The sequence below is a fragment of the Carassius auratus genome, chromosome 40 (assembly GCF_003368295.1).
Source record: "Carassius auratus strain Wakin chromosome 40, ASM336829v1, whole genome shotgun sequence".
Taxonomy (NCBI): Eukaryota; Metazoa; Chordata; class Actinopteri; order Cypriniformes; family Cyprinidae; genus Carassius; species Carassius auratus.
This window is the reverse complement of record NC_039282.1, coordinates 4,907,951-4,922,580: the sequence shown is the minus strand read 5'-3', so window position 1 is coordinate 4,922,580 and position 14,630 is coordinate 4,907,951. Positions and strand designations below refer to the sequence as shown.

Sequence of the window (14,630 nt, the reverse complement as noted above, 5' to 3'; positions counted from 1 at the left end):
GTCTTTATTAACTGTAACTACATTACTATACAGACGAGTTAGACTTCTACTGCCTTGCTAACGTTTGTTTTGATCCTGCCCAAGTATCCAGTTTCTAGTTATGTTCTGATAGTGCTGTCAAACACGTGTATTTAACATTATTTGAAAGTTTATACCATTTAAACAATGAAAATATTTGAAAATTATGCTAATATTTAAAAATTCAGCTTCACTGTAAAGAAAAAGTGTTTGATCTGAAGTGTATGGAGGGGGCGGGTTTACTGTCAGCAGCAACTGTGTGCTGTTCTACTTTTTCAAGACCACAGTGAGTTGCTTTCTGTCTCAACTGTGCCGATATGTTTTTTTAAAAGCGTGGAGTTTATCAAATTCACAAAATGTACAGAGGACTGCTATTTATAATTGGTATGTAATTATTTAACACTTATCATGATGACTCTAATTTTTCTAATTAATGATAACAACGATTTGTGTTTGAACATGTTTTAAACTCTTATTTATCTGAATCTGAAAATTTCTGGGCAAAAGTAGAAACAATATTATTAAAACAATTTTTATGTTATAGCGATATACAGTGCGACCTGCTTCAACATTAAGATATCTCCTGTGAAGCATTTCAAAAATGGTGATCCACTCTTTGGTCAATCCATTATTCAATCAACAGATGGGTTGGTCCTTTATAAGAGTTTTAGATCATTCTAAATATATGAATATATATTTTATAAAGAACATTTATTGATCTATTTTAGTCAAGTTGTCTTAATTTGTTCTATTCTAGAGTTTTTGTTCCTTCACCAAAACTTGGGAAACTGTTTAAATGCACTGCAGAGAATGAATGCGTCGAAGTAAAGTCTGATGGTAAGTTTGTCTTTGTCTATTCATAGTGAAGATTTCCAAGGAAACTTTACATTGTTAATTTCACAATAATGTCCTCACTGATTTTAGAGTGAATACCTTGTTTCACTCTAAAAGTCTTTTTACATCAATATCTCTTTTGAAGATGTAAAACCTAAAGGCCTGAGACCAGTAGCATCATTATCTAGCCTGACATTAGAAGAGGAACAACATGTTATGGTATGTATAAAGATCCTTAAATACAGGGATGTTAGATAAGGCCGACGGTTGTTTTATATTGAACCTGATTTCACTTACAAAAGGTTGAGCTTTTGAAAGCTGTACCAAACGAGAAGTAAACTGTTCATGATCAGATAGTTTGAGTTTGCACAAGTCTTTCAGTCTGTCGCATAGCATTTTCACAGTAAAACCGCGGAGTGTGGTTTCCCCTTCACATACGTGACAGACAGAAATGTATCAGTTCTCCTTCAGAAAACAGGAAATAGTCTTTAAGAGAGCTGGAAATTGGTGAGAATTTTTTTTTTTTTTTTTTTTTTTGTGAAAGGTAACTAGAAATGTCTGGATGGTACCACAGTTATTTCTGGGGAGTTGTATTTGCTTTATTTATTGGGGCATTGGCTAATCGTTCAGGATGATGTGACTATCAGGAGGAAGTCATCAGCATTGTGAGTCAACTGTGATGTCACACAAAACCATAGGGACACCACTTCCTCAGTGAAAACAATATAGTCTTATTTAAGCCTCAGTCTGTCTATGAGTTATTTAAATTATCATTTAAATAGGACATAAAATAGGTCAACTTTGTTCGTTTTGTTAGAATGAAAATGATACAGAAATGAAAATGAAAGGGAATGACTTTTCTCAAGACAAAATGAAATATTTAGATGTGTATTTTTTTTTCTTTCTGTAAGATGTGTAATCAAATTCGTGTAAGGGAGTCATCAACTGAGGATTTGAATGGAGAATGCAAACTCATGTACTCCACTGGAACAGTCATTAAAAAAATGAATCCTGTCACATTAGGTAAGAATGGATGGTTTTATAATAGTATTTCAGATTCAAACAGATAAAACCCTAACCATTTTCAAAACCTCTTTCACCTCAGTCAACAACAACAATAACAACAACAACAACAATCATTATCAAGGTCGGTGGATTGGTCAAAGTGAGCCCATCTGAGAGAAAATGAAATAAACTGTTGTCTTAGTGTGACTCTTTTAAAGAATCTGATTGCTAATTTACATTTCTATCAACATCAGATCAACGGAGAATGAGAAGAGATGCCCAGTCAGAGAGTGACACAAAAGATAAAGATGAGGATTATGATGGTACTTTGTTTAGACTTTAAAATAAATATTACAAATAAAAAATAACATCATACTTCATTATGCCATGCTGATGGTCGCACAACAGATACCAAAAGAAAAAGAAAAAAAAGCAATTCAAGATATACTTTCTATATATATTTTGTAGATGCTGGGAGAGAGACTGCTTTTGTGCTGGACGGCTCTGGTAGCATTGAACATGACGACTTTCAGAGAGCTAAAGACTTCATCCACAATGTCATGTCCAATGTTTGGAAAACATGTTTCAATGCAAGTATAAACTAAAACATTTTATGATATACATTTATAGCAATTTTGTGTTTAAATAAAATTTAAAAGTTATATTATATATTTTAAAACCCCTCTGTCTTCAGTGTGACTTTGCGATAGTGCAATTTGGTGCAGAGATCAGGACAGAGCTGTCACTGTTAGACAGTAAGGATCATGCCAGAGCTTTGCTAAAGGTCAAAGATATACAGCAACTTGGCAAGATCACCAAGACCGCCTCAGCCATCCATCATGTCCTGTGAGTTTACAGATTACGATATGAAATACTAGACATTTTACACCTTAAGTGTTTGATTGACATGCAGCTCTTTTGTTGGTGATAAACTGATGTCATGGTCTCACTGGTTTCATTGGTTGTTTACAGCACAGATATTTTCATCCCTGAGAATGGATCAAAAAATAACTCCAGAAAAATTATGATTGTAATGTCTGACGGGAAAATGTTAGGAGACTCAATGAATCTTTCAGATGTTTTGAACATGCCACAAATGAAAGGTGTCACCCGCTATTCCATAGGAGTAAGTGTCCTGTTAACTGCTTATTACAGCAACATTTTAGATATTAAATCACACTTAAGATGTTTTTAAAAGGTACATCCTCTGTTAAAACTACAATTTCACATTACTGTCATTTATTTTAATCTTCAAGACATTTCTAGGTTCCCCAGTCCTACTATAACATTAATATCAGTGTGGTTATAAATTACATTTTATTGAATTTTATTATGGCTTATCAGAGTTAATCATAAAACCCAAGCACTTGCACTAACATCATGTTATCTTTAGGTTGGTAGCGGCATTCTGGATAAACCTGAAGCAATAGAAGAGATGACACAAATAGCAGATCCTGAGAAGTTTTACAAGGTTTCTAATTATGCAGAATTAGATGACATTCAGTCCTCACTGGAACAAAGTTTAACTGGAGCTAAAGGTAAGAACGTTTTCATCAAACATTACACTATATAACAGAGAAAAGCTATTGTTTTCTGTTATACACTGGAGAGGTCTCATTCTAAGATCTGATTGAAAAACTCACAACACAACCAGCGTGCTCTAGACAGGTTCAAAGGAGTGTGATACGGCTCTATATCATCCTGGCTGTAATTCGGCTATAGACACAAGGCCACAGGTGATCAAAGCCATACTCCCATAGCTTTTGTCTTTTGTGCAACTAGCTGCTTCAGTGACATTATTGTTACAGAAGATGAGCATGTGTACTGTATAGAAGAAAGAGAGATTGACTTCATTTCTCAAGTCAAGTCATTCATAAGAAGAAACAGTTTGCCAGGTCCACTTACAAAAGCAATATATCTGTCTTATAAGCTTTAATTATTCTCAGTGTTTCTCGCAATTTAATTTTGGTAACACTTTAGTATAGGGTCCAATTCACACTAATAACTAGTTGCTTATTAGCATGTCTATTATTAACATATTGGCTGTTTATTAGTGCTTATAAAGTATAAATAATGCATAACATCCATAATCCAATACCCTAAACTTAACAACTACCTTATAAACTATTAATAAGCAGAAAATAGAAGTTAATTGAGACAAAAGTCAAAGTTAATGGTTATTAAATAGTGAAAATTGGACCCTAAAATAAAGTGTGACCTTAATTTTTACTACTAAGAATTGAATTCAAGAGGTCTTTTCATGTTATGAATGGGGATCTTGAAATGGCGCTCTCAATTAAGCCACACAAATAAAGCCAATGATCTTTTTTTACATTCTGACAACTTAATGGAAGATATTGCTGTGACGAGTGTTTAAGGACATTTCTTTGATGTAACATTAGTAGTGCCAGGAGGGGGGTGGTGGTGGGTGGAAGGTTATAATTGTTCATTAACTAATTATTATAAGACAACATTATAAAGAAATACATTTCACAAAGTACATGGATTCAGTAAGGGATGGTTGTCAAAGTTGCAATGAATTATCGAATATGAATGCAATCACAGAGAATACATGTGCATCCTGTTTGTGCAGTTAACACTTGAGTGAAACATTTCTATGTATTGTAACTACTAAAGTCCTGAATGAAGATATAACAAAGATTTGACATTTTCTTCTGTCACAGTGAATGTGCCTCTGCCATCAAGATCTTCAAGATTTCTGTCTGCTGTTACAAATCAAATGAACAACGAAAAACTCAACAACAACAACAACAACAACAACAACAACAACAACAACAACAACAATCATTACCGAGGTGGGGGATTCGATGAGGGTTAGTTTGTTTACAGTTTAGTGTCATACCAGCTACCATGAGTATATTCAACCAAAATCAAAACCATTCTTATCATAATAATTAAAACAAAAGATATGAACTACAAAATGAAAGATTTAAAAAAAAAATTAGTTTATCTTTGACTGGAATTCTAAAACTACATTTTGATTCACTTCATTAAAAACCTTTTCATAAGAATTGAAATTATAAGAGTGTAGTTAAATCCACACTATCTATTAAAATATGCTTAAGCGATATTGGAGAACACCTGACAATGAAATGAGCTGTTGCATTAGTGTGACTCATTTAAGGAATCTGATTGATAATTTACATCTCTTTCAATCTTATCACAAGTTAAGCAGAGGATGAGAAGAGACACTCAGTTGGATAGTGAAACAAACGCAGGTGAAGACGAGGAAGAAGAAGGTACTAATCTTTGTTCAGCCTTTGCAATCAAACATTAATTATGTCATACATATTAAGGTGTTGTACTTCAGATGCATAGATCAATGCCTTTAATGAAACCATAATATCTATACCGATGTTTAAGATGCTGGGACAGAGATTGCTTTTGTGCTGGACGGCTCTGGTAGCATTGACCATGACGACTTTCAGAGAGCTAAAGACTTCATGCACGATGTCATGTTCAAAGTTTGGAACACATGTTTCGATGCAAGTATAAACTAAAGCATTTTAATGAGACACGTTTACAGCCATTTTGTTTTTAAGTACAAATTAAAAGGTATTTAATATTTGTTAAAAAAAAAAAACCTCTCCCTTTAGTGTAACTTTGCAATAGTGCAATTTGGTCAAGAGGTCAGGACAGAGCTGTCACTGCTAGACAATGAGGAAAGTGCCAAAGCTTTGCAAAAGGTCAAAGATATACAGCAACTTGGCAAGATCACCAAGACCGCCTCAGCCATCCATCATGTCCTGTGAGTTTACAGATTATGATATGAAATACTTGACATTTTACACCTTGACACCTTAAGTGTTTGATTGACATGCAGCTCTTTTGTTGATGATACATTAATATCATTGTCTCACTGGTTTCATTGGTTGTTTACAGCACAGATATTTTCATCCCTGAGAATGGATCAAAAAATAACTCCAGAAAAATTATGATTGTATTGTCTGATGGGAAAATGTCAGGAGACTCAATGAATCTTACAGATGTTTTGAACATGCCACAAATGAAAGGTGTCACTCGCTATTCCATAGGAGTAAGTGTCCTGTTTACTGCTTATTACAGCAGCATTTTTTTTATATCTTTAGAAGGCCTTCTTATGCTGGAGCTACATATACTGATTACTATGATTTATTTTAATCTGTTCTTAAAGACACTTCTAGGTTTGACACTCATTTCTGCGATATTACTCATAGTTTGGTTTAACAAAATAAATCATAAAACCCAAACCCTTGCACTAACATCATGTTATCTTTAGGTTGGTAGTGGCATTCTGGATAAACCTGAAGCTATAGAAGAGATGACACAAATAGCAGATCCTGATAAATTTTACAAGGTTTCCAATTATGCAGCATTAAATGACATTCTGTCATCACTGCAACAGAATTTAACAGGAATTGAAGGTAAGAGTGTTTTCATCACACATTAGTCTACACTATATCTAAAAAGAGAAAAGAGGCAGTTCTGTAGATAGTTTCTATGCTAAAATCTGATTGGATGAGCTGATAAACAGCCATTGTAAAACTAAGCCTTGCTGATAATCACACAAACCACACACATTTCAGAGTATAATTGCTTTAATTTAACATTTCAGTGATCAAAAAGTAAATATTGAGTATAAGATTTTAAATACAGTATTCCCAGTAACTATTTACATACCACCAGCAGACATGACAAGAAAAAGTAGAATCAAGTGTTGTGTTTTTCATGGATGAATCTATGTACTTGAAAGAATTGGTTAAGTGAATGATTCAGTAACTCCCCCATAAAAATCTATTTGTTGAGTGTCTGAACGTTTCAATGAATCAGTTGAAGTTGAACTCATGAAGATGAATTCACTTGTTACCATCTACTCATTCATCATTCAGTGTTCAGGTCACTGAAAAATCCCCACTACCAATGCATACAGTAAACTGACAGTCTGTCAGGGGTGTGCAAGTGGACAATGAAATATCTGAAAACAACTTTGACTGTATTGTAATTGAATATGCAGTATACTATTAATGTGAATTCAACAAATGAGATTCATGCTATTATCTAAACACTTTGTGTCTCAGACAGTCAGCAAGGTGCAGGATTTCAGTTCCAGCTCGCTGAAGCTGGTTTCAGCTCCCATCTCATGCAGGACGTAAGGAGGATTTCTGCTTTCCGATACCTTTTATTTTAGAAACTATCCTATCTATCAAACACTATTAAGAATGTGTGGATGTTTGCACCAACTTTTCCCAAGATGATTAGCTGATATACTAATAACACTCATTTTTTTCTATTTTGTGTGTGTGTGTGTGTGTGTGTGTGTGTGTGTGTGTGTGTAGAATTCTATTCTTTTTGGAGCAGTTGGAGCCTTTGGCTGGAGTGGTGCAGTCATTTTGCAATCTGGTAAAACCGTGACATTATTTAACGACTCTAATGATGGACCCAAATTTTCCTATTTAGGTGAGTGATGGTTGGAACCCGAAAAAGTAAATAAAAGAAAATGGATTAAGGATATATATATTGAACACCTGGATAAATGAAAGTAATCTCAGGTTCATGTTTGTTGAATCTCCTTCCTGATCACAGGTTACAGTGTCGCTTCTGCTAAACTAAACCCAAGTAAAACACTCTACATATCTGGTGCACCACGGTATAACTTGACTGGTGGAGTATTTATTTTCAGTGGCTCTGAAAAGTATGTGCTCCAGGGAGATCAGGTATTTGTAGTTAATACTATTGCACACCACATTAACACATGAGACTGTTTGCTTTTTGAAAGTTTTTTTTATTATTATTTGCACATCATAAATGTATGACCGGTTTCCACCAAATTCAATAGTGCAATCTTTAAATGGTATGCATTATTTAAATTCATAATAACTTTGAAATAATAAAATTAAATATGTTAAATACATTAATTTAAACCATTTATTGCATTAGAAATGATTGTTGTTTTTTCTTCTGATTGATTTGGGGCTCACAATCAAGCCCCAGTTTATGCATTTGCTAATATGACAATAATGAAGTAATGTATAATTGTCATAGGTTGGATCTTACTTTGGATCAGTTCTTTGTGCCTTGGACATTGATAGAAATCAATACACAGATTATCTTTTAGTTGGAGCTCCACATTTCCATCAAAGTGGGGAAGAAGGCAAAGTGCTTATGTACAGACTGAATCAGGTAAGATCATACTCTCCTTTCACCTTTTAAATAAATATGTGGACAATAGTTTAACATGATTTGTGTCTCATGGGGCTATTTTTAAATCATGCTAAAGGAGGACAGGTTTGAGAGTGTGGCTATGGAGCTTAAGGGCGAACAGACCTTTGCGAGGTTTGGCGCAGCCATTGCATCAATAGGAGATATTGATGGGAATAAGTTCAATGATATAGCAGTGGGAGCTCCACTGGAATCAGATTCTGCTGGAAGCATTTACATTTACAATGGATTCAAAGATGGACTTCAGTTTTCACAAGTGAGTTTCAGCATATATTATTTATATATTATACATTATATTTGAGCATTTTAATAAATCTTTGTTAGAGTGTGTGCATGTTTTGATAGACTAAAGTTTTTATATTCATTATAGTTTATGTATTATATTATGTATTATTATAATATCTGAATATACAACGTTTTATATTAATTATTTACATTTTATTTCAACTAAATTAATGAAATAAAATGTAAAACTATATAGAATATAATACAATATAATAAAACAGTTAAATCCCATCATACCAGAAATTCTTTCAGTATAAAAAACAAAACAATGCAAAACAGAAAAAAGAAAGAAAAAAGTATTTCTTTATGACAGTTATGACCATGTTCCTTTCATAGATACAAAATGTATCTTTCATTCTAAAAATGATTTTGTTTTTTTTTTGTTTTTTTTTTGCCATTTCCTCCCTAGAAAATTTCCCCCTCAGATTTTGGCATTAAACTTGTCCACTTTGGTCAGTCAGTAAGCAGTGCACCTGATAGAGAGTCAAATAAGGCCTCCATTACTGTTGGAAGTCAAGGAGGAGTGCTTGTTTTTGAGTGAGTATAAATAATTGTTATATTGTTCAAAGTTCAAAGTTTTTTCTTTTTTCATATTATATTTCAGTGCACCTTCTGTTCCATTAATGGTTGGGGGAACCTTTTCTTTAGATGTTGTTTAATGTTTATACTTTTTTTTTTTCAGGACTATCCCTGTTATTGTTATCAAACCATCTATAACAATTACTCCAGACATCATTAAAATTGATCAACAGATGAGTGATTTATCCATAAACTACCACACATGCTTTAATGTGATGAATGAAAAGCTTAAAAGTAAGTATTCTCTTTCAGTTCAGTGAGTATTTTTGATCCAAAACAATCCTCATGATTACTTTAACCAAATTCACTTTCTGTCATTTTAAGTTAAACTTCCAATTAAGTACAAAATTGACTTGGATTCTGATGTAAACAAAAAACGCCTCACTTATGAAGGCAAAGATCTCTTAGAAAAATCTTTCACCTTGACACCAGACGTAGAGTGTACATCTATCAACCTCAAATATTCGGTACGTTGGTTCTGTTTGATTCTTTTTTCCTAAACCACTTGTCAAGTTTATAAGAAAATAAAACATGTTACGGTTGGAACAGACATTCAGCATAAACCTAGTACTATTACTACAGTATGTAAAAAAAAAAAAAAAAAAATGGATAGTATTAATTTAAATTATTATAAAAAAATCCTTTGACAGCTAGGACTCATTCTTTATGATGTTGACTGAGAAGAACTGTGTCTTCCTTTCAGGTCTGTTTTGACTGTTTTTCACCGATTAAAATCAAGCTGACTTTTTCATTGGATCAAAACAAAGAAGCCCCAATACGAATTCTTGACAAATTTAGTCCACAAGAGGTTGTACATGAGGTAAAATATGTTTAAGCATAATCATAACATAAAGATTTCTCATGCACTTGTAAACATGAAGTCATCTTTCACCATTTACTCACTACTGTTCAAAAACTTGGGGTCGGGTAAGTTATGAATGTTTTGAAAGTTATGAAAGTTATGAATGTTTTAGAATGTTTTAAAAGCCATGTTTTGTATTTATCAAGGCTGCATTTATTTGATCAAAAATACAGTAAAAACACTATTTTTTTTTTTTATTTCCATTTAAAATAACTGTTTTCTCTATGAATTTATTTTACATATATAATTTATTCCTGTAATGTAAAGCTGAATTTTCAGCATCATTACTCAGATCAATCCTTCTGAGATCATTCTAATACGCTGATTTGTGAAAAAAAAAAATTTAATATATTTATTATCCATCAGCTAGTCATCATCCATTTTGTGAAATGTTTCATTAAATGACTTTAAATGACTTTATAATGTTTTTTCATTTTTTTCATTTTTAGATTTCCTTTGAAAAAGAATGCAAGACTGCAGATTGTAAACCAAGTATTGTATTATCTGATTCAAAAATTAGGTAGGTACTGATGAAATGTACTCCATTTCAGCTTTAAAAGGGGGCTTTTTAAAAGAATTGTAAAAATACAGTTCTGTGTTTTTTGTAACTACAATAATTTATGTTTTAGTGAAGATTTGATCATTATCGGAGAAACTCAAAGCTTGAATATCAATTTCAATCTTACAAACACTAAAGACCCTTCCTATATGACCACCCTGACTTTGACCTTCCCCAGCATTCTCAGTCAGAGGGTAAAAAAACATGACTTCACCTTCAAATGCCAATTACATCTGCTGTTGATACATTTAGTAGATACGTGAAAGCCTGGTTTGGTGTCTCACTTACAGAAAATAGAAGGTGCCACCTGTCCTGTGAAGAATGAAAATCAAATACAATGTAATATTCAACACCCTATTTTCAAAAGAGGCGCACAGGTATGAATCGATCACACACATTTGAAAAACGTTAGAATTCTGATCTCTTTTGCACCTGATATTTTTCAGTAATGAAAAGTATGATGTCCCGAGGTGATCTCAAGGATCGAGATTGGGACCGATCAAGCTTTTTTTAACTGATCGATATCGTTTCTCCTCAGTCCAAGCCATTAGGCAGTTGTGAGCTAATAAAGAGTTGGACTTGAAACCCAATGTTGCTTGGGCACTTTCCCATTGAGAATGGGCAACACATTTCTATCTGGATACTTTAGATCAGTCATGGGCCCTGCATGTTACCAGGTTGCCCACTGACGGCAACATTGCTCAAAAAGTTGCATCAACTTAAGGACTGTTCTATTGTGCCAAATATACATTTTAGCTTCCATGTTTAATGTTTTTGATGCACACTTTGTAACAATCACTCATTTATTTATCATTTACTTCTAGTCATCAGACTAAATTAGACGTTTTTGTCATAACGTGTTGCTGTAGGTTGCATCTTGATTCAGACTTGACTAACAATCCGACACTGACCTAAGTGACCTTAGAAAAGTTGCAATTATTCAGCTTATTTAACATATAAAATACAAGAACTTAATATCAGTGCCATCTTCCTAATCGTGACCACATCTATATGTAATTGTGTACATCTGCCAATACAGTGTGTGCATTTCTATACACATATAGAGAGAGTGTATTTTGTAATATATATACATACATCATAAATGTATTATTTTTACTCTCTGCACAACTCTAATTTTAAGAACTATAATATACTTGAAGTGTGCACCAAACACACATTCCTGTATGTACAAGTATAGGATCGGTACTCCGTATCGGCAGATACTTATTATTCTATGACTCGGATCTGATCGGGGGTACAAAAAACCTGAAAGTATTTTTTTTTTTTTATCTTCCAGACCACCCTTTTCATCTCATGGCAGCTCAGTGAAACCAAATCTGATCTGAAGAAATATGAGATTACTGCTAATCTATCCAGGTTTGAGAGCTACTTTTCCAAACTTTTTATATAATGAAAAGAATTTGGTGTAGAGACTATTTTCACTCAGAAATTGCTAGTAAAGTTTGCAGTTAAATATAGAAAAACTTAACACACATTTAATTTAATTAAACGTACTTTCTCATAAAATGTGTTTCAATAATCTTTTTATTAAATACTTTTTAATTACAAATCTTTCCTTTTTTTTTGCGTTTAAAGCTTCACCTTCTTATTTTTTTAAATGTGCATTTAAAAAACAATTATTTGGTTTTTAGTCAGAATCTTGGCTCTGAAATTCTGGCCACTAAAACATATCCATTTGAGGTGATGTATTCCCTACCAATCCAGCTATCTGGGTAAGTGAACAAACAGTTTAAGTATTTCAAATGAAACATTTTGATTTTGTAATATTTAAGCTTATTTATGATTATTATTATAATTCATTTATTTTTCAACAACAGCAAAGCCAGCGCAAACAGACTCCTTATTGAAGAGGGGCAAAAAGTAGAAATTAAAAAAATGAATTTCGAATTTCAGGTACAGTATTTTAAAATCTAATCTCACAAAATATTTATGTCATACATTAAATATATTCTCCTTTTTCATTCTTATGTAGTTTGCAGGTGGAAATAAGTATGGCGCTACAATCAAAGTAGTTGTAAACATAACAAAGGACACCTTCAAAACTGATTTGGACATCACTAATGTCACACCACAGGAGGTATCATATGAAATTAAATATCTATTAAATATTAAGTTATATCGACGAGAAACAGCATGACAGCTTTCAAACTAACATTAATTGCTCATTTTGTATTAGGAGTGTGTCTTACCCAAAAATACTAAAGTGGAGGTAAGATATTACCTTAAAACAATGGCCATGCTTTCAAAAACGTTGAATAAAAGTATTTTAAATCAAATATATACATGTTTTATATTTTTATGCATGTAGGGATTATATATGATCACATGTAGCTTGACAACGCTGAAGAAAATCATCATTGATGCCAATGTTTTGATACATGACGTTCAGGTATAGTTATCTAATTCAGGTATACTGATAATCATATGCATCAATGAACTGTTTATACAATAATTCTTTTCAAACTGATAGGAAAGCACAGAAAAGATCACTGCCGTAGCAACATACAGCTTTGATGAGTCCATCTATACTGCGAAGCATTTTTACAGAACTATTCCGGTGAGCGACCGTCCTTTCAGGCATGCAAACGTGTCATCACATATTTAGTTACTGATAGATTTAATCATGCCATGCAGGTGGAGGTGATAGTTGCGAAGCTGCAGGTGACCAAATCTATAGGTCCCATCATTGGAGGATCCATAGGAGGATTTCTGCTCCTTTTCATCATCATCATCATTCTCATTAAGGTAAAAAATCTCTGTCTCCACATTTGATGTAACAAGGAAGATCAAGTCAAGCACATTCTATTGTGGGATATTGTATTCCTTGCAGGAGCATGTAATTGTGTACTGCAAATTTTGGTGTATATAATTAGTCATTTGAGTATATTATGATACAATTTGCATTCTGTGCATACTATATACTGCAGAATTAGTGAGAGTTGTAAGGTTGTATGGTTCTATGCTATTTCAGACATACCTCTGCATGCACTGACTCTGTGTGATCTCTTTTCAGTGTGGCTTTTTCCGTCGCCGCCATAAAATGGACCAAGCACAGAGTGCAAACTGAAGACTGGCAAAGCCTTGGAGGGACCATTTATTACTATATAATATATCTCTTGCTTAAGTTTGCATAAAAAAGTAGTATTAAGAAGCAGCTTTTTAATGATTTATTTAACAGTATATTGTATATGCAGAAAGAATGAAAGACAAAAATAAATCTGTTTCTAAATCATAACAAATATCCCACATCAAGGGGCTTACAGCTATTTCCTTGGATGGAAGTTATTTGTTCAAGATTTGATGACACACCAAACTCCACAACCAAAAGTCACATATCATTTTATGACTAACTTACAATACGGTCAACCAAGACATTGTTGATATTATGATCCATGATTTACAATATAACATCTATGGGAAGACACATCTGTAAACCAATTTGGTTGCATGACAAAAAGGTAGCCTATTTTCATGGTTAGTTTTATCTGGGCTGCGTTCAGCCCTGACAAAATGGTGCAAAACGTTTTTAAAATGGTAACGGTGGTGCATTGACCACCCTTTTGTGATGACGCAAGAGTTGCAGCTATAGCAGCCGAGAAGGCCTTTGTGTTCTGAATTTTCGGAGCCAGATGAAATCGATATTAATAAGTGTTTAATACTGCAAAATATGCTCAATGTTACAGTCACTGCCCTTGTCATCCAGAATAAAAGAGAAAATCTCAATCGAGTGAATGGATCTGTGGAAACTGTGGTTCCTAATTATTGTGAGCCAACACTTGCCTCGCATTTCAGGATGAAAAAACAAACAATTCAGGTGAAGCATAATCCACTTCTTACATCAGAGACAGTTATGATCTATATGACCTTATTATTGTTATTATTACTAACTATATGACATTATTAATCAGTGTCTTGCACACCTTCCTAAGGAAAGGATATGGACCAGAAGACATTGCAATTACTAAATGATATTTAGACAGCCTTAAAGCAGTTTCAGATCTATACATGTGCTCTTATTTCAGTTGTGTTGCCTTTAATATTAATAAACGTGTAAACAATATACTTGCTCTCGTGAGTTTTTATTTTCATGTTAATTAAATTGTGCAGCTGTCTCTTTAAAACCGCGTGGTTTATATAACGTTTCATCCTGCCGCTGATTGTGCTTACATTTTTGTAAACCAAGCCAGATAAAACATATCTCAAACCCTGTTGCACTGTTTCCAGGAAACATGTCGTTCAAACCGGAAA

At 33.3% G+C, this 14,630-nt stretch overlaps 1 protein-coding gene across 6 annotated transcripts; it reads left to right on the top strand.

Annotated features, from left to right (window-relative positions):
- Nucleotides 1-278: 278 nt before the first annotated feature.
- On the top strand, nucleotides 279-14,442 carry LOC113058340 (integrin alpha-E-like). 6 transcript variants are annotated; one of them, XM_026226129.1, is made up of 38 exons: nucleotides 279-402; nucleotides 563-665; nucleotides 776-855; nucleotides 998-1,071; nucleotides 1,764-1,875; nucleotides 1,958-1,999; nucleotides 2,112-2,180; nucleotides 2,326-2,447; nucleotides 2,552-2,703; nucleotides 2,830-2,983; nucleotides 3,251-3,395; nucleotides 4,542-4,691; nucleotides 5,046-5,117; nucleotides 5,242-5,363; nucleotides 5,475-5,626; nucleotides 5,761-5,914; nucleotides 6,137-6,281; nucleotides 6,936-7,006; nucleotides 7,194-7,314; nucleotides 7,441-7,571; nucleotides 7,900-8,037; nucleotides 8,135-8,332; nucleotides 8,771-8,898; nucleotides 9,044-9,174; nucleotides 9,265-9,407; nucleotides 9,644-9,760; nucleotides 10,252-10,322; nucleotides 10,432-10,555; nucleotides 10,652-10,738; nucleotides 11,659-11,738; nucleotides 12,014-12,094; nucleotides 12,200-12,275; nucleotides 12,355-12,459; nucleotides 12,559-12,591; nucleotides 12,691-12,771; nucleotides 12,853-12,939; nucleotides 13,017-13,127; nucleotides 13,396-14,442. In XM_026226129.1, exons 1-38 carry the CDS (start codon nucleotides 375-377, stop codon nucleotides 13,447-13,449), a joined length of 4,044 nt encoding a protein of 1,347 aa, XP_026081914.1. In that variant the 5' UTR covers nucleotides 279-374; the 3' UTR covers nucleotides 13,450-14,442. The 6 variants fall into 6 exon arrangements, with proteins under 6 accessions (XP_026081914.1, XP_026081912.1, XP_026081911.1 ...); XM_026226127.1 differs by having other exon boundaries at nucleotides 1,958-2,017; nucleotides 4,542-4,673; XM_026226126.1 differs by having other exon boundaries at nucleotides 1,958-2,017.
- Nucleotides 14,443-14,630: the final 188 nt, after the last annotated feature.

Coding starts and splice junctions, on each gene's coding strand:
- LOC113058340 (XM_026226126.1), top strand. CDS start 375: ATGTACAGAGGACTGCTATTTATAATTG. Junction 11,739..12,013: donor ATTACTGCTAATCTATCCAG/GTTTGAGAGCTA, acceptor TTTGGTTTTTAG/TCAGAATCTTGGCTCTGAAA. Junction 12,772..12,852: donor TTTTGATACATGACGTTCAG/GTATAGTTATCT, acceptor TCAAACTGATAG/GAAAGCACAGAAAAGATCAC.